Here is a 26,549-nt window from a genome sequence, read left to right as displayed (position 1 = left end):
GCAGATGTTACCTCTATCATGGCTTTGACATAAATAAAATCACAGTAAATCTACAGTCAATCAGAAAATACTTTTGATGTTCACAAACAAGACTTTTTGACTCAGGCAAATCTGAATCAATTATAGAATGTAGAGCATGTATAATCTGAATCATTTATAGAATGTAGAACATGTATAATCTGAATCATTATAGAATGTAGAACATGTATAATCTGAATCATTATAGAATGTAGAACATGTATAATCTGAATCATTATAGAATGTAGAACATGTATAATCTGAATCATTATAGAATGTAGAACATGTATAATCTGAATCATTATAGAATGTAGAGCATGTATAATCTGAATCATTATAGAATGTAGAGCATGTATAATCTGAATCATTTATAGAATGTAGAACATGTATAATCTGAATCATTATAGAATGTAGAACATGTATAATCTGAAACACATATAGAATGTAGAGCATGTATAATATGAATCATTATAGAATGTAGAACATGTATAATCTGAATCACATATAGAATGTAGAGCATGTATAATCTGAATCACATATAGAATGTAGAGCATGTATAATCTGAATCAATTATAGAATGTAGAACATGTATAATCTGAATCATTTATAGAACGTAGAGCATGTATAATCTGAATCATTCATAGAATGTAGAACATGTATAATCTGAATCATTTATAGAATGTAGAACATGTATAATCTGAATAACATAGAATGTAGAACATGTATAATCTGAATCACATATAGAATGTAGAACATGTATAATCTGAATAAATTATAGAATGTAGAACATGTATAATCTGAATCACATATAGAATGTAGAGCATGTATAATCTGAATCATTTATAGAATGTAGAACATGTATAATCTGAAACACATATAGAATGTAGAACATGTATAATCTGAATCACATATAGAATGTAGAGCATGTATAATCTGAATCACATATAGAATGTAGAACGTGTATAATCTGAATAATTTATAGAACGTAGAGCATGTATAATCTGAATCATTCATAGAATGTAGAACATGTATAATCTGAATAATTTATAGAATGAAGAAAATGTATAATCTGAATCACATATAGAATGTAGAGCATGTATAATCTGAATCAAATATAGAATGTAGAACATGTATAATCTGAATCACATATAGAATGTAGAGCATGTATAATCTGAAACACACATAGAATGTAGAACATGTATAATCTGAATCACATATAGAATGTAGAACATGTATAATAAACTCCCCGACATTCTCTCTCTCTCTCTGTCTCTCTTCCTCTCTCTCTCTCTCTCTCTCTCTCTCTCTCTCTGTCTCGCTCTCTCTGTCTCTCTCTCTCTCTCTCTGTCTCTCTTCCTCTCTCTCTTCCTCTCTCTCTCTCTTCCTCTCTCTTTCTCTGTCTCTCTCTCTCTCTGTCTCTCTCTCTCTCTCTCTCTCTGTCTCTCTCTCTGTCTCTCTCTCTCTCTCTCTCTCTGTCTCTCTTCCTCTCTCTCTCTCTCTCTCTCTCTCTCTCTCTGTCTCGCTCTCTCTGTCTCTCTCTCTCTCTCTCTGTCTCTCTTCCTCTCTCTCTGTCTCTCTCTCTCTCTGTCTCTCTTCCTCTCTCTCTCTCTTCCTCTCTCTTTCTCTGTCTCTCTCTCTGTCTCTCTCTCTCTCTCTCTCTCTCTGTCTCTCTCTCTGTCTCTCTCTCTCTCTCTCTCTGTCTCTCTTCCTCTCTCTCTCTCTCTCTCTCTCTCTCTCTCTCTCTCTCTCTCTCTGTCTCTCTCTCTCTCTACCTCTGCCTCTCTCTCTCTCTGTCTCTCTCTCTCTCTGTCTCTCTTCCTCTCTCTCTCTCTCTCTCAATTCAATTCAATTCAATTCAATTCAAGTTAAAATAAGTAAGCATAAATATGGGTTGTATTTACAATGGTGTTTGTTTTTCACTGGTTGCCCTTTTCTTGTGGCAACAGGTCACAAATCTTGCTGCTGTGATAGCACACTGTGGAATTTCATCCAGTAGATATGGGAGTTTATCAAAATTGGATTTGTTTTCGAATTCTTTGTGGATCTGTGATCTGAGGGAAATATGTGTCTCTAATATGGTCATACATTGGGCAGGAGGTTAGGAAGTGCAGCTCGGTTTACACCTCATTTTGTGGGCAGTGTGCACATAGCCTGTCTTCTCTTGAGAGCCATGTCTGCCTACGGCGGCCTTTCTCAATAGCAAGGCTATGCTCACTGAGTCTGTACATAGTCAAAGCTTTCCTTAAGTTTGGGTCAGTCACAGTGGTCAGGTATTCTGCCACTGTGTACTCTCTGTTTAGGGCCAAATAGCATTCTAGTTTGCTCTGTTTTTTTGTTAATTCTTTCCAATGTGTCAAGTAATTATCTTTTTGTTTTCTCATGATTTGGTTGGGTCTAATTGTGCTGTTGTCCTGGGGCTCTGTGGGGTGTGTTTGTGTTTGTGAACAGAGCCCTAGGACCAGCTTGCTTAGGGGACTCTTCTCCAGGTTCATCTCTCTGTAGGTGATGGCTTTGTTATGGAAGGTTTGGGAATCGCTTCCTTTTAGGTGGTTGTAGAATTTAACGGCTCTTTTCTGGATTTTGATAATTAGTGGGTATCGGCCTAATTCTGCTCTGCATGCATTATTTGGTGTTCTACGTTGTACACTAAGGATATTTTTGCAGAATTCTGCATGCAGAGTCTCAATTTGGTGTTTGCCCCATTTTGTGAAATCTTGGTTGGTGAGCGGACCCCAGACCTCACAACCATAAAGGGCAATGGGCTCTATGACTGATTCAAGTATTTTTAGCCAGATCCTAATTGGTATGTTGAAATTTATGTTCCTTTTGATGGCATAGAATGCCCTTCTTGCCTTGTCTCTCAGATCGTTCACAGCTTTGTGGAAGTTACCTGTGGTGCTGATGTTTAGGCCGAGGTATGTATCGTTTTTTGTGTGCTCTAGGGCAACGGTGTCTAAATGGAATTTGTGGTCCTGGCGACTGGACCTTTTTTGGAACACCATTATTTTGGTCTTACTGAGATTTACTGTCAGGGCCCAGGTCTGACAGAATCTGTGCAGAAGATCTAGGTGCTGCTGTAGGCCCTCCTTGGTTGGTGACAGAAGCACCAGATCATCAGCAAACAGTAGACATTTGACTTCGGATTCTAGTAGGGTGAGACCGGGTGCTGCAGACTGTTCTAGTGCCCGCGCCAATTCGTTGATATATATGTTGAAGAGGGTGGGGCTTAAGCTGCATCCCTGTCTCACCCCACGACCCTGTGTGAAGAAATTTGTGTGTTTTTTGCCAATTTTAACCGCACACTTGTTGTTTGTGTACATGGATTTTATAATGTCGTATGTTTTACCCCCAACACCACTTTCCATCTCTCTCTCTCTCTCTGTCTCTCTTCCTCTCTGTCTCTCTTCCTCTCTCTCTCTCTGTCTCTCTCTCTCTCTCTCCTCTGATTTGCAGGAGCGGCTGTGTGTTACGTTTCAGTGTGTGCTCGTCACGTCGTCGCCAGACAAACGGCTGTCAGCTCCTCTCATTACTCTTCTGATTAGCCTGGGATCTCTGACCCACTGGGACTGTCTGATACACACACACACACACACACACACACACACACACACACACACACACACACACACACACACACACACACACACACACACACACACACACACACACACACACACACGCCCTAGAGCAGCTGGCATGAGAGCAACAGTCAGACAATCCCAACTTCTAGTGCCCTGTGTCACGACTGTCCTGTGAGGATCCAAATAGGTCAGATCAGCTTTTCAACCAGACCCCCTCTCACCCGCTGAGGGGGGAGGAGGGAACTGGTGCGGGTTGACAGCTCACACACTGTTGTAAATCGAGGACAGAACATCCAGACACCACTCTCCAATGTTCACCAGAGGCCTATGTTCCTGCCGAAACTCTAACCACGTTCTAAAGCGAATCCTGGAACAATATTTCAAACATAGAACGTTGGGAAGGGTCAAAGGCCATGAAGTGTCCGACTGATGCGGAAGTGTTTTTGTTAAAGAGGGACATGACTTTAGGAGCCATAAGAGATAATAGTTTTACATAACTTTGTACAAGTGACAAGTCACTCCCCAGAGTGAGGTCAGAGAGCGTGTCAGTCTGACGGAACTGCCCCTCTCGAACAAACTGCATTATTGATGGGTAACAAAACTAACATATCAGACCAGGAAGATGTGAAGCTGCAGCTGTACATTTAAAGTGGTCTGAACTCTGAATCTCAACACGAGGTAGAGACGATAAAGTCACCTCCTGGACAACCACTGGTATGGCTGATTAGCTGTCCTAAGTAAAGTATCTTCGATAGCAAATATAAGAAGGACCATTCTGCTACTCTGCTCAAACCACTGTATTACGCTACTCTCATCACCCCACTGGGAAACCATCGATAAGGCTGGCTAGCCTACATTCAACGAAGCATCTTCCAGAGTGAATGGAAGGAAAATAAACTCTGTAGTTCTGTTCAGGACTTCACGACAAGTCACTGGATACCATACAGCTACAAAGAAGGACAACAGAGGAATCCCTTTCAGACAATCAGAGCCTTACAAGCATGCCGCAAAAGCCCCAACCCCCTTTCCAAGGCGGCCCTGTTCAGAGAGATGGCGAACCAAGTTATTTTCATGTAAAAAAAAAATTCTTACTCCAAGTGGTTCGTATGCAAAGTATAGGAGTACGATAAGTGAGAGTAGTTTCTAAATGTAACAACGTTAAGTCTCTCTCTATCTCTCTCTCTCGCCTTCCTCTTCTCTCTCTGTCTCTCTCTCTCTCTCTCTGTCTCTCTCTCAACTCAATTCAATTCAATTCAAGGGGCTTTATTGGCATGGGAAACATGTGTTAACATTGCCAAAGCAAGTGAGGTAGCAATACACAAAAGTGAAACAAACAATACAAATTAACAGTAAACATTACACATACAGAAGTTTCAAAACAATAAAGACATTACAAATGTCATATTATATATATATATATACAGTGTTGTAGCAATGTACGAATGGTTAAAGCACACAGGTTAAAATAAATAGGCATAAATATGGGTTGTATTTACAATGCTGTTTGTTCTTCACTGGTTGCCCTTTTCTTGTGACAACAGGTCACAAATATTGCTGCTGTGATGGCACACTGTGGAATTTCACCCAGTAGATATGGGAGTTTATCAAAATTGGATTTGTTTTCAAATTCTTTGTGGATCTGTGTAATCTGAGGGAAATATGTGTCTCTAATATGGTCATACATTGGGCAGGAGGTTAGAAAGTGGAGCTCAGTTTCCACCTCATTTTGTGGGCAGTGTGCACATAGCCTGTCTTCTCTTGAGAGCCATGTCTGCCTATGGCGGCCTTTCTCAATAGCAAGGCTATGCTCACTGAGTCTGTACATAGTCAAAGCTTTCCTTAAGTTTGGGTCAGTCACAGTGGTCAGGTATTCTGCCACTGTGTACTCTCTGTTTAGGGCCAAATAGCATCTCTCTCTATGTCTTTTGTAACAAGCAGCCATATTGTTGTCAGTCTAATAGGGATGTGTTTTTAATGTATTACAGTTTTTCTCAATTGCTAAAACACAATTTCTGAAACCTTGCTCCATTTCCTGAAAACATTGAACACAAAACCTCATCTGGTCAGGCCAGAGCAGTTCGTCGACATCACAAGCAATATTGTCCCCCCTGAGGCAACGGGGGATGAAGCCTCTTGTGTGCCGTATCCAGCCCTGACATGATTCCTCACCTATATCACCACAGGCTAAATCCATGGCTTGCAGCAGATTTTCTCTGGTGTAGGGTTGTCTATCATACACTTTCCATCTCCAAGAGGAGAAAAACTCCTCAATCGGATTCAGGAAAGGCGAGTATGGAGGGAGGTACAAGTTCATAAACTGCCCATTGATGTTAAACCATTCCCTTACCTGAGCAGCTCGGTGGAAACTGACATTGTCCCACACTATCACATAGGTGGGAATGGGATTCTCATTTAGTTCTTGACCCTGCTGCTCTTGAACTTGCTGCTCAAATAATATATCTCTTAGATTGGCAATAAATCTTAGAAGGTGCTGGGTGTTATATGGCCCGAGTGTAACATAGTGATGTAGAACACCATGGTTGCTGATAGCAGCACAGATTGTGACATTGCCACCTCGTTGACCAGGGTCTTCAACAATGGCCCGCTGTCCAATCATGTTTCGGCCTCTCCTTCTCCTCTTTGTTAGATTGAAGCCTGCTTCATCGACAAAGATGAACTCATGGGGTCTGTCCAAGGATTCCAAGTCAAATATTGTCTGTGTAGAAATATAATATACTGCATGTAGGATTTTGTAAGTTGTACAGAGACAGTGCTATACTGTAGAGTACAATTAGGCTTCTGATTCACATACATTGTATGTACTGAAAAGTAATGTCATTCACATAGTATGTGTTAGTACTGTAGACAATCTTGATTACAGTAAATGTTTATGAATGTACACTTCCTTGCACATACTGAGCTCGCAGTTCTTTCACCCTTGGTGAGTTGCGCTCAAAAGGTACTCTGTATACTTGTTTCATTCACATCCTGTTACGATGGAGGACACGGTCAATTGTGGAAATGCTCACACTGTCGATTCCCTGGAAGTGTGTGTTGTCTTGTATCACTCGTTCCTGGATTTCTCTGAGTCGCATTGCATTATCTTGAAGGACCATGACAACTATAACGGCCTCTTGCTACCGAGTGAACATAGCTGTCCTTCCACCTGCATGTTGGCAGCCTTGCAATTCTACAAAAAGTAGAATACATACAGTGATTAACTTTACAAATGTCTATTGAAAACAGCTGCATATAGTGTAGTACAGTAAATTTGCAATTACAAAAATACAGTAGTATACTGTACCTGTTCTCTTCTCTGAATGTCCTTACTATGGTGGACACAGAAAATCGGCTCAAATTGGGTTGCACTCTAAGTCCTGCTTCCCTCATTGTCAGTCCATGGACAAGAACATGGTCTATAACTGTTGCTCGAATTTCATCAGATATTTCCACTTTTTGTCTTCCTCTTCCTCTTCGTCCTCCTCTTCCTCTTTCTTGCCCTCCTCCTCCTCTTCCTCCTCGTCGCCCACCTCGCATACGCACTCGTCCTCGTCCTCTCACATTGTTTCTTCTATCCATTCTCAGACTTTCTCTTTCCCACCTTCAACAACCTGTTTGCTCTCTGAACTGGCTTATATTGGTTGTGTCGCATCATTTGAAAACAGGTTAAATCAATTTTGAGTGGTTGTGTTCAATCAATGACACGTGTTCTCTATTTGTATTTGATTGTTGCCACTTGTGTTTACCAGTATGGATGACATGTGCGTTAGAGTGCAGAATGTGCTTTGAGAATGAGAATGTGTTTAGAGTTTTGCTGAAAAGTCTAAGTGAGATCTGCAAATTGTGTTTTACCATGTGAAATGGTTTAAGGTATTGACAACAGACTGCATAATTAGCTAAATGAGTCCAGGCAACTGAGAACTTTGTTCAGCCAATGAGTTTTAGTGTTTTAGCAATTGAGAAAAACTGTAAGTGTGCATGTTTATCCTGTGTTACCATTTAGTTAGCTATTAAATAAATAATTAAACCAATTTGTGTAGTACTGAATCATTAGTAAGGCTGGGTTTTTTGCAGATGCAAGGAGGTTACGACTGTTCTGTAACGGTCCTGACCTGTTTTATGTTGTTTTTGTATGTGTTTTGGGTCAGGGCGTGTGTTTTGGGTGGGCAGTCTATGTTTTGTATTTCTAGGTTGGTTTTTGTGTTCGGCCTGGTATGATTCTCAATTAGAGACAGGTGTGTATCGTTTGTCTCTAATTGAGAGTCATACTAAGGCAGCCAGGGTTTCACTGGGGTTTTGTGGGTGTTTGTTCCTGTGTCCACACATGGACGGTTGAAGGTTAGTCACGTTTGTTGTTTTGTAGTTTTGTAGTGTCTTGTTTGCTGTTTTCATTAAAAGATGGCTTATTTCCCTCAATCCGCATCTTGGTCCTATCCATGCTCCTCCTCGTCTAAGGGGGAGAACAACAATGACTACCTTTACATGTTCAGAATGATGATATGATACGAGGTTATGATTAATACATTGACTGTTTATAGATGTGATATGTTAAGACCTTTCAACTCTTTAAATAAACACTCTCGTGGTGCGCTAGATCCAATGAGTTAATTGTTACATGATTGATTTAATCGGGTAACAATTAAACATATTTAGCTTAATTAGATAAACAACAGTCTTCAGATTGTTAGAAGTCAAGTCACGACACCAGCGAACAACCGTCCCGTCTGTCTCTGTCACACACACTTCTCCCCTCTGTCTATCTGACACTGCCGCCGGTCACACACACCGGTGAACAATCCTCACAGATTCTCACTGATCAGAAACACACGTACGCACGCACACACACACACACACACACACACACACACACACACACACACACACACTAGACCTCGCACTCTCAAGACATATTCATTGTAATCTGATCTCTAAACAGACTGGAGGAAGAGAAGGATACATTTTCTATCCACTGAGAAGTTAGATCATGTCGATGATGAATTTGTCTGAGGTAACTGACTAACTGTAATGGATTAGCTGTTTTGTCTGTTTGACGTCGTTAAGCTGTTTGACCGTCATGGTGATCATTATCAATACAACTTTACACAAGAAAACTATTTACTAATTTATCATATTGTCCTTTATTTAAACTTCCACACCTGACAGAGAGATAAGGAGCAGACAGGTAAACCTCCACACCTGACAGACAGATAAGGAACAGACAGGTAAACCTCCACACCTGACAGACAGATAAGGAACAGACAGGTAAACTTCCACACTTGACAGATAGATAAGGAACAGACAGGTAAACCTCCACACCTGACAGACAGATAAGGAACAGACAGGTAAACCTCCACACCTGACAGACAGATAAGGAACAGACAGGTTAACCTCCACACCTGACAGATAGATAAGGAACAGACAGGTAAACCTCCACACCTGACAGACAGATAAGGAACAGACAGGTAAACCTCCACACCTGACAGACAGATAAGGAACAGACAGGTAAACCTCCACACTTGACAGATAGATAAGGAACAGACAGGTAAACCTCCACACTTGACAGATAGATAAGGACCAGACAGGTTAACCTCCACACCTGACAGATAGATAAGGAACAGACAGGTAAACCTCCACACCTGACAGATAGATAAGGACCAGACAGGTAAACCTCCACACCTGACAGATAGATAAGGAACAGACAGGTTAACCTCCACACCTGACAGATAGATAAGGAACAGACAGGTAAACCTCCACACCTGACAGACAGATAAGGAACAGACAGGTAAACCTCCACACTTGACAGATAGATAAGGAACAGACAGGTACACTTTCACACCTGACAGATAGATAAGGAACAGACAGGGAAACTTCCACACCTGACAGATAGATAAGGAACAGACAGGTAAACCTCCACACCTGACAGATAGATAAGGAACAGACAGGTAAACCTCCACACTTGACAGATAGATAAGGACCAGACAGGTTAACCTCCACACCTGACAGATAGATAAGGAACAGACAGGTAAACCTCCACACCTGACAGACAGATAAGGAACAGACAGGTAAACCTCCACACCTGACAGATAGATAAGGAACAGAAAGGTTAACCTCCACACCTGACAGATAGATAAGGAGCAGACAGGTAAACCTCCACACCTGACAGATAGATAAGGAACAGACAGGTAAACCTCCACACTTGACAGATAGATAAGGAACAGACAGGTAAACCTCCACACCTGACAGATAGATAAGGACCAGACAGGTTAACCTCCACACCTGACAGACAGATAAGGAACAGACAGGTAAACCTCCACACCTGACAGACAGATAAGGAACAGACAGGTAAACCTCCACACTTGACAGATAGATAAGGAACAGACAGGTAAACCTCCACACTTGACAGATAGATAAGGACCAGACAGGTTAACCTCCACACCTGACAGATAGATAAGGAACAGACAGGTAAACCTCCACACCTGACAGATAGATAAGGACCAGACAGGTAAACCTCCACACCTGACAGATAGATAAGGAACAGACAGGTTAACCTCCACACCTGACAGATAGATAAGGAACAGACAGGTAAACCTCCACACCTGACAGACAGATAAGGAACAGACAGGTAAACCTCCACACTTGACAGATAGATAAGGAACAGACAGGTACACTTTCACACCTGACAGATAGATAAGGAACAGACAGGGAAACTTCCACACCTGACAGATAGATAAGGAACAGACAGGTAAACCTCCACACCTGACAGATAGATAAGGAACAGACAGGTAAACCTCCACACTTGACAGATAGATAAGGACCAGACAGGTTAACCTCCACACCTGACAGATAGATAAGGAACAGACAGGTAAACCTCCACACCTGACAGACAGATAAGGAACAGACAGGTAAACCTCCACACCTGACAGATAGATAAGGAACAGAAAGGTTAACCTCCACACCTGACAGATAGATAAGGAGCAGACAGGTAAACCTCCACACCTGACAGATAGATAAGGAACAGACAGGTAAACCTCCACACTTGACAGATAGATAAGGAACAGACAGGTAAACCTCCACACCTGACAGATAGATAAGGACCAGACAGGTTAACCTCCACACCTGACAGATAGATAAGGAACAGACAGGTTAACCTCCACACCTGACAGATAGATAAGGAACAGACAGGTAAACCTCCACACCTGACAGACAGATAAGGAACAGACAGGTAAACCTCCACACTTGACAGATAGATAAGGAACAGACAGGTACACTTTCACACCTGACAGATAGATAAGGAACAGACAGGGAAAATTCCACACCTGACAGATAGATAAGGAACAGACAGGTAAACCTCCACACCTGACAGATAGATAAGGAACAGACAGGTAAACCCCCACACCTGACAGACAGATAAGGAACAGACAGGTTAACTTCCACACCTGACAGATAGATAATGAACAGACAGGTTAACCTCCACACCTGACAGATAGATAAGGAACAGACAGGTAAACCTCCACACCTGACAGACAGATAAGGAACAGACAGGTTAACTTCCACACCTGACAGATAGATAATGAACAGACAGGTTAACCTCCACACCTGACAGATAGATAAGGAACAGACAGGTAAACCTCCACACCTGACAGACAGATAAGGAACAGACAGGTAAACCTCCACACCTGACAGATAGATACGGAACAGACAGGTAAACCTCCACACATGGCAGATAGGTAAGGAGCAGACAGGTAAACCTCCACACCTGACAGATAGACAAGGAACAGACAGGTAAACCTCCACACCTGACAGATAGATAAGGAACAGACAGGTTAACTTCCACACATGGCAGATAGGTAAGGAGCAGACAGGTAAACCTCCACACCTGACAGATAGATAAGGAACAGACAGGTAAACCTCCACACCTGACAGACAGATAAGGAACACACAGATAAGGAACTGACAGGTAAACCTCCACACCTGACAGACAGATAAGTAGCAGACAGGTTAACCTCCACACCTGACAGATAGATAAGGAGCAGACAGGTAAACCTCCACACCTGACAGACAGATAAGGAACAGACAGGTAAACCTCCACACCTGACAGATAGATAAGGAACAGACAGGTAAACCTCCACACCTGACAGATAGATAAGGAACAGACAGGTAAACCTCCACACCTGACAGATAGATAAGGACCAGACAGGTTAACTTCCACACCTGACATACAGATAAGGAACAGACAGGTAAACCTCCATACCTGACAGACAGATAAGGAGCAGACAGGTAAACCTTCACACCTGACAGATAGATAATGAACAGACAGGTAAACCTCCACACCTGACAGATAGATAAGGAGCAGACTAGTAAACCTCCACACCTGACAGATAGATAATGAACAGACAGGTAAACCTCCACACCTGACAGATAGATAAGGAACAGTCAGGTAAACCTCCACACCTGACAGATAGATAAGGAACAGACAGGTAAACCTCCACACTTGACAGATAGATAAGGAACAGTCAGGTAAACTTCCACACCTGACAGATAGATAAGGACCAGCCAGGTTAACTTCCACACCTGACAGATAGATAAGGACCAGCCAGGTTAACTTACGCAATGTATTGCTCAGTCTTGTTGTACTTCTTGGCCAGGTACTTGGCTGAGGCCTTACTGGGAATCTTGACGAAGGACATCTCCTTTCCAAAGCGCGTCATGTTGCAGGGCGTCTCACACACGCAGTAGTCATTATCCCTCTCCACCAGGAAGTCTGAAGGGGACACAACAAGGGGCCAGTGTCCTTTATATGTAGTGCACTAGAGCACGTCGCGGGGCGTGAGAAACAGACAATCCACTCAGCAAAAACTGGTTGAATCAACATTGATTCCACATCATTTTCAACCACGTTTCCACATGAATCAACACGTAAAACTGATTGGATTTGCAAATGAACCAAACGTAAATCAAAACTAAATGTTGAACTGACGTCTGTACCCAGTGGGAGGGAGGGAGGGATGGAGAGAGAGAGAGAGAGAGAGAGACAGAGAGAGAGAGACTACATGACCAAAAGTATGTGGACAAGTGCTCGTTGAACATCTCATTCCTAAATCATGGGCATTAATATGGAGTTGGTCCCCCGTTGCTGCTATAACAGCCTCAGCTCTTCTGGGAAGGCTTTCCACTAGATGTTGGAACATCGCTGCGGGGACTTGCTTCCATTCAGCCACAAGAGCATAGGTGAGGTCGGGCACTGGTGTTGGGCAATTAGGACTGGCTCGCAGTCGGGGTTCGATGGGGTTGAAGTCAGGGCTCTGTGGAGGCCAGTCAAGTACTTCCACACTGATCTAGACGAACCATTTCTGTATGGACCTGGCTTCGTGAACGGACAGAGATAGGAGGTCTTACTTACCCAAGGCAGGGTCGGCACACTCCTTGTACTGCTCTGGGGTACAGTATGGGGCATCTCCTGAGGAAAACATGACAGAGAGACAGAACACAACGTCCTGGATGAGGAAGAGGATGAAGAGGGGACATCTCTGTCATTACAACTCCTTGTTCTCTCTTGATTGATTTCATCTGTCATATTTAAAAAAAAGTATTATTTAACCAATTAAGAACAAATTCTTATTTACATTGAAGGCCTACACCGGCCAAACTCAGACGATGCTGGGCCAATTGTACATCGCCCTATGGTAGTCCCAATCACAGCCTGATGTGAAACAGCCTGGATTCAAACCAGGGACTGCAGTGACACCTCTTGCACTGAGATGCAGTGCCTTAGACCACTGCGCCACTCTGCACTATATGCCTGGAGTACTCCATCCTAACATGTTGATCTAATCTGCTCATTTAATGATTGATTTCATTAACACTGGTGTCCTTTCATGTTCTCTAGATTGGACAATCTCTTCTATTAGTGAGAACAGAGTTAAAGAAAACACAGCAGCCTGATGCCCGAGATGCAGTGAATTAGCTCCCTCCTGTCCTATAATTATAGTTATTCACATCCCTGCCACACTGTTGACATTTAGTAAATATAGTTATTCACATCCCTGCCACACTGTTGACATTTAGTAAATATAGTTATTCACATCCCTGACACACTGTTGACATTTAGTAAATATAGTTATTCACATCCCTGACAAACTGTTGACATTTAGTAAATATAGTTATTCACATCCCTGACACACTGTTGACATTTAGTAAATATCGTTATTCACATCCCTGACAAACTGTTGACATTTAGTAAATATCGTTATTCACATCCCTGCCACACTGTTGACATTTAGTAAATATCGTTATTCACATCCCTGCCACACTGTGACATTTAGTAAATATAGTTATTCACATCCCTGCCACACTGTTGACATTTAGTAAATATCGTTATTCACATCCCTGACAAACTGTTGACATTTAGTAAATATAGTTAGTAAATATAGCTAGTAAATATAGTTAGTAAATATAGTTATTCACATCCCTGACACACTGTTCCAGTGAAATGCCCCCGGCAGGTCTGGAGTGATGAGGATTAATGAATGAGATCATGACAGAAGCTACAGAGGACAATAGTGTCCCTAACGCACCCCCTATTCCCCAGAGAGCGCATTTCTTCTGACCAGAGCCCTAGTCAAAACCTCTGAACTATATAGGGAATAGAGTGCCACTTGGGACACAGTGGAAGGAGGGCGCTTCACTGTGCAGATTACTGATTGATACTCTGGGGACACGTGTTTTTCACAGAACACAGAATAACTACTGAGAGACACTGCTACTGCTATTTCTAACACGTACCAATTACAGCTGTTGGTCATGGAAACAGTTTAGAATAAAGGCTAGATTCCACATTTAGATTTCACTGACTAGGCTGACAACAATGGGTTTTATAGGACTGAATCATAATTAAAGATAGATTTGACATTTAGATCTAAATCCCAAAATAAGTAGAACAGATATTATATTGTTTATCTGGTCTTGACACTGATTAGAGTGACAAACATCGGCAGAGCAATTGTTCTGACAAATCCAGCTCAACCAATGTAGTCCACTACTACCCATTTTATAATTGGGTGGTTCAAGCCCTGAATGCTGATTGGCTGAAAGCCGTGGTATATCAGACCATATACCACAGACAAAACATTTATTTTGTCTGTTCTAATTACATTTGTAACCTCGGGGGATTGTGTTATATAGTCAAATAAACTACGACTAAGGGCTGTATCCAGGCACTCTGCGTTGCATTGTGCTTATGAACTGCCCTTAGCCGTGGTATATTACCATACCCCCTCGGGCATTATTGCTTTAATAGATCACAGATAATAAATATAACAAAGATAATAAAGATAAGAAATATAAGAAATAGAACAAAGATAATAAAGATAATAAATATAAGAAATAGAACAAAGATAATAAATAGAACAAAGATAATAAAGGTAATAAATATAAGCTTTTCTTTTGTGTCTTTCTGTATCTTTCTCACATTCAACCCAGTCACCCCTTTCTCTAAGATACACAATATATCACATTAGACAAACAGAGATAAAAACTCCACTACAGCAATGTCAACTAAATCTACTGAACCATAGCAGTGTGACTACACATGTTTTTAACAGTTTTGTTTGTGACTCTCAGTCACGGTTCCCTATAGTGTCTGTGACAGAGAGGATGACTGAGTCACGGTTCCCTATAGTGTCTGTGACAGAGAGGATGACTGAGTCACGGTTCCCTATAGTGTCTGTGACAGAGAGGATGACTGAGTCACGGTTCCCTATAGTGTCTGTGACAGAGAGGATGACTGAGTCACGGTTCTCTACAGTGTCAGTAACAGAGAGGATGACTGAGTCACGGTTCCCTACAGTGTCAGTAACAGAGAGGATGACTGAGTCACGGTTCCCTACAGTGTCAGTAACAGAGAGGATGACTGAGTCACGGTTCACTACAGTGTCAGTAACAGAGAGGATGACTGAGTCACGGTTCCCTACAGTGTCAGTAACAGAGAGGATGACTGAGTCACGGTTCCCTACAGTGTCAGTAACAGAGAAGATGACTGAGTCACGGTTCCCTACAGTGTCAGTAACAGAGAGGATGACTGAGTCACGGTTCCCTACAGTGTCAGTAACAGAGAGGATGACTGAGTCACGGTTCACTACAGTGTCAGTAACAGAGAGGATGACTGAGTCACGGTTCACTACAGTGTCAGTAACAGAGAGGATGACTGAGTCACGGTTCCCTACAGTGTCAGTAACAGAGAGGATGACTGAGTCACGGTTCCCTACAGTGTCAGTAACAGACAGGATGACTGAGTCACGGTTCCCTACAGTGTCAGTAACAGAGAAGATGACTGAGTCACGGTTCACTACAGTGTCAGTAACAGAGAGGATGACTGAGTCACGGTTCCCTACAGTGTCAGTAACAGAGAAGATGACTGAGTCACGGTTCCCTACAGTGTCAGTAACAGAGAAGATGACTGAGTCACGGTTCCCTACAGTGTCAGTAACAGAGAAGATGACTGAGTCACGGTTCACTACAGTGCAAGTAACAGAGAAGATGACTGAGTCACGGTTCCCTAGTGTCAGTAACAGAGAGGATGACTGAGTCACGGTTCACTACAGTGTCAGTAACAGAGAGGATGACTGAGTCACGGTTCCCTAGTGTCAGTAACAGAGAGGATGACTGAGTCACGGTTCACTACAGTGTCAGTAACAGAGAAGATGACTGAGTCACGGTTCCCTAGTGTCAGTAACAGAGAGGATGACTGAGTCACGGTTCACTACAGTGTCAGTAACAGAGAGGATGACTGAGTCACGGTTCACTACAGTGTCAGTAACAGAGAAGATGACTGAGTCACGGTTCCCTACAGTGTCAGTAACAGAGAAGATGACTGAGTCACGGTTCCCTACAGTGTCAGTAACAGAGAGGTTGACTCAGCACTTGGCATGGGGAAATGTTCCTACATTCTATCTTTTTCTAGGGGCCTTTGCCTCAAGGGCAGAAATCAATTTAAGTTTAGGCAAGACATTTGATTGGTTAAGTTTATAGTTGGTGTTTGGGGTAGGATTTGAACCAGCAACCTTGTGTATGGCAACCCGCCCCCCATGTTGAGTATTTTTGGAAAACTCCACTGAGCCAGTTGTAATTCTACAGGTATTGTGTGTAAATGAGAGAGAGAAGCTTTGACTATGTACAGACACAGAGCCTTGCTATTGAGAAAGGTTGTCGTAGGCAGAGAAGTGAAGACAGACTGTGCGCACACTGCCCACAAAAATGAGGTGGAAACTGAGCTGCACTTCCTAACCTCCTGCCAAATGCATGATCGTATTAGAGACACATATTTCCCTCAGATTACACAGACCCATAAAAAATTAGAAAACAAACCTAATTTTGATAAACTTCCTTATCTATTGGGTGAAATACCAAAGTGTGCCATCACAGCAGCAAGATTTGTGACAAGAAAAGGGCAACCAGTGAAGAACAAACAGCATTGTAAATACAGCCCATATTTATGTTTATTTATTTTCCCTTTTGTACTTTAACCATCTATTTTTTATCTATTTCACTTGCTTTGGCAATGTAAAATATGTTTCCCGTGCCAATAAAACCCCTTACATTGAAGTTGAAATTGAGAGAGAGAGGCTCCTACCAGGCATGTGTACCATGCGGCAGTTACAGTTCTCCACCAGGTAGCGCGTCTCACAGTCGATACGGCAGGCCGTCAGGCTGTAGGAGTTGAAGAAGTCAGAGTCCATGGGAGTGGACTTGCAGTCGCCCCACGGAGGAGGCAGGTACGTCAGCTACAGGAGAGAGAGAGAGAGAGAGAGAGAGAAGAGAGAGAGAAGAGAGAGAGAAGAGAGAGAGAGAGAGAGAGAGAGAGAGAGAGAGAGAGAGAGAGAGAGAGAGAGAGAGAGAGAGAGAGAGAGAGAGAGAGAGAGAGAGAGAGAGAGAGAGAGAGAGAGAGAGAGGGAGAGAGAGAGAGAGAGAGAGAGAGAGAGAGCGAGAGAGGGAGAGAGAGAGAGAGGGAGAGAGAGAGAGAGAGAGAGAGAGAGAGGGAGAGAGAGAGAGAGAGAGAGAGAGCGAGAGAGGGAGAGAGAGAGAGAGGGAGAGAGAGAGAGAGAGAGCGAGAGAGAGAGAGAGAGGTCAGAAGAAGTCTGAGTCAATGGGGAGAAAGGAACATTAGCTATAGAGGAGAGACAGACATCTCTGGGAACTCGAGGAACAATGTTGTAGAAAAAAAAACCATTTTCTGTTGTTCTAGGCCTAAAGTCCTGGGTAGTGGCAGTGCAGGCTTTTGTTACAGTCCATCACTAACATTCCCTCATTCTACTTTTCTACTAATCACAATAAGTTCAATCAGGTTAGCGCTGGGCTTGAACAAAAGCCTGCACGACCCTGTATCTCTCCTTGCAGGGCTGGAGTTAGACACACTGGCTGTGTGTGAGTTAGCGAGGCCGAGGCAGCACACACACACACACACACACACACACACACACACACACACACACACACACACACACACACACACACACACACACACACACACACACACACACACACACACACACACACACACACACACACACACACACACACACACACACACACACACACACACACACACACACACACACACACACACACGCACACACACACACGGTCTGTCCCATCTCCTCCCCAAAATCGAATTAGAAAACGATAATGATTTCTCTATTTGGTGTTTCAGATGGGAGGATTCATAGTGGTGCGAAGGCAGAATAAAATAGATTAAAATTAAACAGTGCTGGTCCCAATGGGCTGAGCCACACACAGTGTCCCACATGGCACCCTATTCCCTATATAGTGCACTACCTTTGACCAGGGCCCTATTCCCTATATAGTGTACTACTTTTGACCAGGGCCCATAGGTGGTAGGGAATGGGGTGCCATTTGGGATACAAAACTAGTTTTCTCTGGGTTTGTCCAACTCATCATCTGTTTCAAACCTGTCTGAAGATCCAGCCGTCTGAATAATGATTTCACCATGCCTGGTGGTCCCTATTCACTACACAGCCAGTCACACAAGCCACCCACATTCATTGTACCTTTGGAAAGCATTTGTGGAGGCTTGATTCTGTGAGTCTTTGTGTGTTTGCAACTGTCTGTGAAAGGCTTTAGGTTTTTTAACGGAAACCGCCATCTCAGTAGAAAGAGAAACAAATAGCTGTGTTGTTTAGTTTTCAACCCGAGTTCCTCGAATTGAAAGTTACTGGCTAATTCTCTGAGGCTGAAGTGACTATGAATGTTTTATTCTTGGGTATGACGCTACAAGCTTGGCACGCCTGTATTTGGGGAGTTTCACCCATGATTCTCTGCAGATCCTCTTAAGCTCTGTCAGGTTGGATGGGGAGTGTTGCTGCACAGCTATTTTCAGGTCTCTCCAGAGACGTTGGATCGGGTTCAAGTCCGGGCTCTGGTTGGGCCACTCAAGGACATTCAGAGACTTGTCCCGAAGCCACTTCTGCGTTGTCTTGGCTGTGTGCTTAGGGTCGTTGTCCTGTTGGAAGGTGAACCTTTGCCCCAGTCTGAGCGCTCTGGAGCAGGTTTTCATCAAGGATCTCTCTGTACTTTGCTCCGTTAATCTTTCCATCGATCCTGACTAGTCTCCCATTCCTTGCCGCTGAAAAACATCCCCACAGCATGATGTTGCCACCACCATGCTTCACTGTAGGGAGGGTGCCAGGTTTCCTCCAGACGTGACACTTGGCATCCAGGCCAAAGACTTCAATCTAGGTTTCATCAGACCAGAGAATCTTGTTTCTCATGGTCTGAGAGTCAATTAGGTGCCTTTTGGCAAACTCTAAGCAGGCTGTCATGTGCCTTTTACTGAGGAATGGCTTCCGTCTGGCAACTCTACCATAAAGGCCTGATTGGTGGAGTGCTGCAGAGATGGTTGTCCTTCTGGAAGGTTCTCCCATCTCCACAGAGGAACTCTAGAGCTCTGTTAGAGTGACCATGGGGTTCTTGGTCACCTCCCTGACCAAGGCCCTTCTCCCCCAAATGCTCAGTTTGGCCAGGCGGCCAGCTCTAGGAAGAGTCTTGGTGGTTCCAAACTTCTTCCATTTAAGAATGATGGAGGCCACTGTGTTCTTGGGGACCTTCAATGCTGCAGAAATGTTTTGGTACCATTCTCCAGATCTGTGCCTCAGTTCACCATCCTGTCTCAGAGCTCTACAGACAATTCCTTCGACCTCATGGCTGGGTTTTTTCTCTGTCATGCACCGTCAACTGTGGGACCTTATATAGACAGGTGTTAATGCCTTTTCAAATCATGTCCAATCAATTGAACTTATGACAAATGGACTATGATCAAGTTGTAGAAACATCTCAAAGATGATAAATGGAAACAGGATGCACCTGAGCTCAATTTCGAGTCTCATAGCAAAGAGTCTGAATATTTATTTTTATTTTAAATTTTTTATACATTTGCAAAAATGTCGAAAAACTTGTTTTCACTTTCGCTTTGTCATTATGAGGTATTGTGTGTAGATTTGAAATAATTGAATACATTTTAGAATAAGACTGTAACAAAATGTAGAGAAAGTCAAGGGGTCTGAATCCTTTACAAATCCACTATATACATATATTTCCACACTATGAGTTTGGAATAACACTGTGAAATTGATGATGATGCCCATTTAGTGTAAGATCTGTTTAAAAAGAACGCCTGAAATGTCTGCCTGTTTTGGTGGGTTGGAGTTTTGGCCTGACATCAGCAGGCAGTAAATAGACCAATAAGAAAGTGAGTTCCAAACCTCTGCCAATAACATATCGTTTTCAGGTTGCCCCTCCCCACTCTGACCACTCAGACAGTCCTAGCAAAATTCTTCCTTGAGAAATTGCTCTTTGCTTAGAAGCTATTTTTGTTTCTATTTTGACAATGTAATTGAAAGAAATCACAGTAAGGTCACGGCCGCGTATATTGTTACCTAGAAATGGTTTGATATTGGGATAAAAACGACTGCATCGGACCTTTCATTTATATATTTGCACCAAAACAGTTTCACACTAATGGAGAGCTTTGGAACGAAAGGGTTGAATGTGACTGTATTGCATTAGATTAATGAAAGCTGGGACAGAACCTCTCTCTAATGCTGGCAGTGTTAGTGTGTGTTTTTGTGTGTGTGTGTGTCGATGTCAGTGTGTGTTTTGGTGTGTGTTCAGTACAGGTCTAATCAGTCTGCGGTGGGATTATGTATGCTGATGGTGTTGTGGCTGCAGACCGGGATGCCTACCTCTCTCTCTGTCTCTCTGTCTCTCTCTCTGTCTCTCTGTCTCTCTGTCTCTCTGTCTCTCTGTCTGTCTGTCTGTCTGTCTGTCTGTCTGTCTGTCTGTCTCTCTGTCTGTCTGTCTGTCTGTCTGTCTGTCTGTCTGTCTGTCTGTCTCTCTCTCTCTCTCTCTCTCTCTGGGCACACACAGACATTCACCGGATACACACACCAAGACATAAGTGACCGTGGCAGGATTGATAATATGAACAAATTCTTCTCCTATGCTCCTTTCATCATACGTATCTGCGCATTCACGCATATGTATCGTCCATGTAAAAAAACTGTCTGATTAGGATGAATAATATCTGGCAAAACCTTTTAAATTCTATGCACCAAGCATTTAGCTAGAATTTTTGTTGTGAGTCTTTCTGGGTACGTCTCTAAGAGCTTTGCACACCTGGATTGGACAATAGGTTCACTTGTTGTATTATTATTACTACTCTTCAAGCTCTGGTTGGCCGTTTGGTTTGTTGGTCGGTCAGTCGATTGGTTGATTGGTTGTTGATCATTGCTAGACAGCCAATTTCAAGTCTTGCCGGAGATTTTCAAGCCTATTTAAGTCAAAACTGTAACTAGGCTACTAAATATAGATGTGGCCATGTGTTTTAGTCTATTGTCCTTCTGAAAGGTGAATTTGTCTCCCAGTGCTTGTTGGAAAGCAGACTGAACCAGGTTTTACTCTAGGATTTTGCCTGTGCTTAGCTCTATTCCACTTCTTTTTATACTAAAAAGTCATAGTCCTTGCCAAGGACTAGCATACCCATAACATGATGCAGCTACCACCACGCTTGAAAATATGAAAAGTGGTACTCAGTGATGTGCTGTGTTGGATTTTCCCCAAACATTACATGTTGTATTCAGGACATAAAGTACATTTCTTTGACAATATTTTACTTTAGTGCCTTATTGCAAACAGGATGCATGTTTTGGAATATTTGTATTCTGTATAGGCTTCCTTCTTTTCGCTCGGAACGGTACGAAAAAAAAGTGTTTCAGTTCAGAATAAAACAATTAAGATAATAATAATTAAGGTTCCAACCCCTGATGGGTATATATCATATGGAATTATTCAGAGGTGAGTTCTCTTCTCTCCCAGAGAGACAAAGAGGGCATGGGAGCACTGATTGAAAAAGTGTGGATTCCCACCAAGCCACTGATGAGATTCCCGTAATGTAACAGGAAAAAGAAATGACAGTGGAGAGGTCAGAGTCTGTTTAAGGTGAAACTGACTGACTAGGTTTCAGAATTACCTCGTCCTGCTTTCAACAAGAACATGGCCTTCAGAAATAAATATAATGAAATGGTACATGCTGGTTGAGTAGCTGAAAACACACTTACATATTTCAGCCTCTTTAAAGGTAGTAGGATGACATCATCGGGAATCATAAACAACAAAACAACCTACCACTTATCGACAACAACAATAACAACAACAATAACCGAGACAATCATTATTTGTTTTGACCAATGTTGTGACCTCCTTCCCTGGAGCAAGCCCACATAGGTAAGAGCCACTAATGGCTGTCTTAATTGATTGATGAATTGATTGAGTGACACCCTACCCGTTGTTCCTGACAGGATACGAAGGTCTGGAAGCCCGGGGCCACTCCGAAACCCAGCTGGTCAATGAAGGGTGGCTCGTCCTGGGTGTGGATCTGGACCTTGATGCCTGCCTCAAATGACGTCTCATCTGGAGAGAGGAAGGGAAAGACAAGAAACATGCATCTGAAACAATGAACCGCCAGGTATTACTCAGTCTGAAATAATGAACCGCCAGGTATTACTCAGTCTGAAACAATGAACCGCCAGGTATTACTTAGTCTGAAACAATGAACCGCCAGGTATTACTCAGTCTGAAACAATGAACCGCCAGGTATTACTCAGTCTGAAACAATGAACCGCCAGGTATTACTCAGTCTGAAACAATGAACCGCCAGGTATTACTCAGTCTGAAACAATGAACCGCCAGGTATTACTCAGTCTGAAACAATGAACCGACAGGTATTACTCAGTCTGAAACAATGAACCGACAGGTATTACTCAGTCTGAAAAAAACCCAGAAAATCTTATCACAATTAGGAATCGGAAGAACAGATGAATGTCACAATGATTTATATAATTGATGTTCCTACTGCAATGGAGTAGCCTACACCCTATCCTATCCCATACCTCACCCATCCCCTAAACCCATCTTCTATCCAACCCCTAACCCCATCCCCTATCCATCCCATAACTCCATCCCCTATCCATCCCTTAACCCCATCCCCTATCCATCCCATAACTCCATCCCCTATCCATCCCCTAAACCCATCTTCTATCCATCCCTTAACCCCATCCCCTATCCATCCCCTAACCCCATCCCCTATCCATCCCTTAACCCCATCCCCTATCCATCCCTTAACCCCATCCCCTATCCATCCCATAACTCCATCCCCTATCCATCCCTTAACCCCATCCCCTATTCATCCTCTAACCCTATCCATGCCATAGCCCCAAACCCCTTATTCATCCCCTACCCCCATCCAACTGGTTATACTGTTTTTAGATCTGATAGAGTTGGCAGAAGAGGGGGTGTCACCATATACATAAAAAGCAACTTAAATGTTTCTGTATCCATTGCCACCTCTGTCCCTAAGCAATTTGAATGTCTAGACTTATACTGTATGTGGGCCTTAGAAATATTGTCCATTTTTTTTTTTTTTTTTTTTTTAAATCTTTATTTTAACAGGGAAAACAGACTGAGACCTGGATCTCTTTTACGGCTGTGCCCTGTGTAAACATGTTGACATGTACAGTTTTAGACATACAGACAAGAACATTTCAAAACATACACAATTCAACAGAAACAATCACAGACAACATCATATTGATCCTCCATAAGCATTTTAAAATGGGCAAGGGACACCAGAGTGTCTAACTTAAGTTGGATCTGCAGTTTGTTCCATAAATAAGGTGGAAAGGAACTGAAGGCAGTCCTACCCAACTCTGTGGAGACCACAGGAGTCTCTAATGTAATCCACATCTGTGATCTGGTATTAAAATTAGTACATCTTGTGGAAATTAATGATGATATATATGGAGGTAGTTTTAAAAGAAGTGCTTTATAAATAAACAAGAGAGCATGTTGCTCTCGCCTCACAGATAGAGAGACCCAACCCACATGTTGATATAGGATACAGTGATGAGTTCTGTAACTATCACCCGTGATAAACCTGAATGCACAATGGTAAATAGCATCCAGTGGTTTTAATGTGTTTGCCGATGCATGCATATAGATAATATCACCATAATCTAAAACGGACATAAAAGTAGCCTGCACAATTTTTTCCTATTTACAGAGGACAGACAAGCCCTGTTTCTGTAAAGGAATCCTATCTTGAATTTGAGCTTTTTTCCCAATTCAGTAACATGTTTTTTAAAAGAAAGCCTATCATCTAACCATACCCCTAAGTATTTATATTCAGAGACCTTATTGATTTGAGTACCATCCAAGCTAGTGATTACAAACGTGTTTCTAACTGAGAGTTTAGACCTAGAAAAAAACATGACATTTGTTTTCTTAGCGTTTAAAACAAGTTTAAGCTGTAAAAGAGACCCCTGTAGTGTCCTAAAATCAGACTCCAACTGCATTAAAGCTTGGTCCGCTGTTGGAGCAATAGAGTACATCACTGTGTCATCTGCATATAAATGGAATTTACAATATCTGACATCATCACCAATGTTGTTTATATAAAGTGAGAACAATAGTGGGCCAATTATTGAACCCTGAGGGACCCCTTTAAGTAACTGTAAGGGGTCAGACTTGACCCCATCGACCATGACGGCTTGAGTTCTTTCTTTAAGATAGTCATAAAACCATCGGCAGGCATCAGTGCCCAGTCCTATAGATGACAGCTTACTCAAAAGGATAGCATGGTCTACAGTGTCAAAAGCTTTTGACAAATCTACAAACAACGCAGCACAGTGCTTTCTATCGTCTAAGGCATTTGCAATATCATTTACAACAAGCATAGTGGCCGATCTGGTACTGGTATTTGACTGTAGTGGGACTTTACTGCCCTCCGTCAACCTCCTTATATGCTCTTGTCTGACCTGTTATCTAACTACACTGAAATCTAACTATCCAATATCTAACTATCTAACTACATTAATATCTAACTATCCAGCTAGGGCCGGCAGGGATGTTCTTGGCCCATCGCGCACTAGTGACTCCAATATCTAACTATCCAGCTAGGGCTGGCAGGGATGTTCTTGGCCCATCGCGCACTAGTGACTCCAATATCTAACTATCAAACTACACTAATATCTAACTATCCAATATCTAACTATACTAATATCTAACTATCCAATATCTAACTATACTAATATCTAAGAACAGATTGTATTTTGTATTTTCTAACCCCTTTTTCGTGGTATCCAATTGGTAGTTACAGTCTCATCTCTGCAACTCCTGTAAGGACTTGGGAGAGGCGAAGGTTGCACGCCGTGCGTCTGAAACATAACCCAACCAAGCCGCACTGCTTAACCTGGAAGCCAATGTGTCAGAGAAAACACCGTACACCTGGCGACCTTGTCAGCGTGCACTGCGCCCGGCCCGCCACAGGAGTCACTAGCGCGTGATGAGCCAAGAACATCCCTGCCGACCAAACCGCCCCTAAACGGGATGACGCTGGGCCAAAGGGTCTCCCATTCGCGGTTGGCTGCGACAGAGCCTGGACTCAAACCAGGATCTCTAGTGGCACAGCGAGCAGCTTGTTTAATGTATTTAACTAGGCTGGTCAGTTAAGAACAAATTCTTATTTACAATGACCCAGACAACACCCTATGGGACTCCCAATCACAGCTGGTTGTGATACAGCCTGGATTCGAACCAGGGGTGTCTGTAGTGACACCATTAGGATTGAGATGCAGTGTCTTAGACCACTGCGACACTCGTGAGCACTAATAGAGTCATAGACTTTATTTTCATTTCAACCATTAGATATTTATGATGGACTAAGTGCTTTGCTACATATCATAAATCCATAGGGGCTGATTCACTTGATCCCTTCTTACTACAGCTTTCTGCCCGACTTATTGCAGAACCACTGACATATATATTTTACTTGACAATTGTTTCGGGTGTGTTGGGCCGGCAGGGATATCCTGGTCCCATGACACTCTAGCGACTCCTGTGGCGGGCCAGGGGCATGGTCACCAGGTGTATGGTGCTTCCTCCGACACATTGGTGGCTGGCTTCCGGGATAAGCGGGGATTGTGCCAAGAAGCAGTGCAGCTTGGTTGGGTTGTGTTTCGGAGGACGCATGGCTCTTGACCTTCGCCTCTCCCGAGTCCGTACGGGAGTTGCAGCAATGGGACAAGACTAACTACCAATTGGATACCACAGAATTGGGGAGACAAGGGGGTAAAAAAAAGCAATTCTAATAAAAGAAGAGATCATCATATATATATTACCAGTAAGTCACTGCTCTTCTTGAGAAGGGAAACGGAGACATTTGTGTAATTGCCAAGGGAACACACCAGGGCCTTGAGCAGGGCACCTCAGAACCTAGGTTCCTCCTTTCACTGCTATCTGCTATCTGCATTGTTAAAAATAGGATATTTGGCCTAAATATTGGAATACGAATGAAGAATTGACGAAGAAATGCAAATCGCTACTGTA

The 26,549-nt window shown here is 42.8% G+C and overlaps 1 protein-coding gene across 4 annotated transcripts in view; it reads right to left on the bottom strand.

The window, feature by feature from the left end:
- asic1b (acid-sensing (proton-gated) ion channel 1b) overlaps positions 1–26,549 on the bottom strand; it is a 382,118-nt gene that overhangs the window by 10,567 nt on the left and 345,002 nt on the right. For all 4 annotated transcript variants that reach the window (XM_055869822.1, XM_055869823.1, XM_055869820.1 and 1 more), the window contains 4 exons: positions 22,450–22,577; positions 17,227–17,377; positions 13,000–13,056; positions 12,207–12,360 (listed from right to left, as the gene is read on the bottom strand). In XM_055869822.1, the coding sequence (XP_055725797.1) occupies positions 12,207–12,360; positions 13,000–13,056; positions 17,227–17,377; positions 22,450–22,577 (490 nt within the window). The remainder of the gene's footprint in view (positions 1–12,206; positions 12,361–12,999; positions 13,057–17,226; positions 17,378–22,449; positions 22,578–26,549) is intronic.

Source organism: Salvelinus fontinalis, chromosome 18 (genome assembly GCF_029448725.1).
Source record: "Salvelinus fontinalis isolate EN_2023a chromosome 18, ASM2944872v1, whole genome shotgun sequence".
NCBI lineage: Eukaryota > Metazoa > Chordata > Actinopteri > Salmoniformes > Salmonidae > Salvelinus > Salvelinus fontinalis.
Note: the sequence above shows the minus strand (reverse complement) of the source record. Positions and strands in the feature narration are given on the sequence as shown.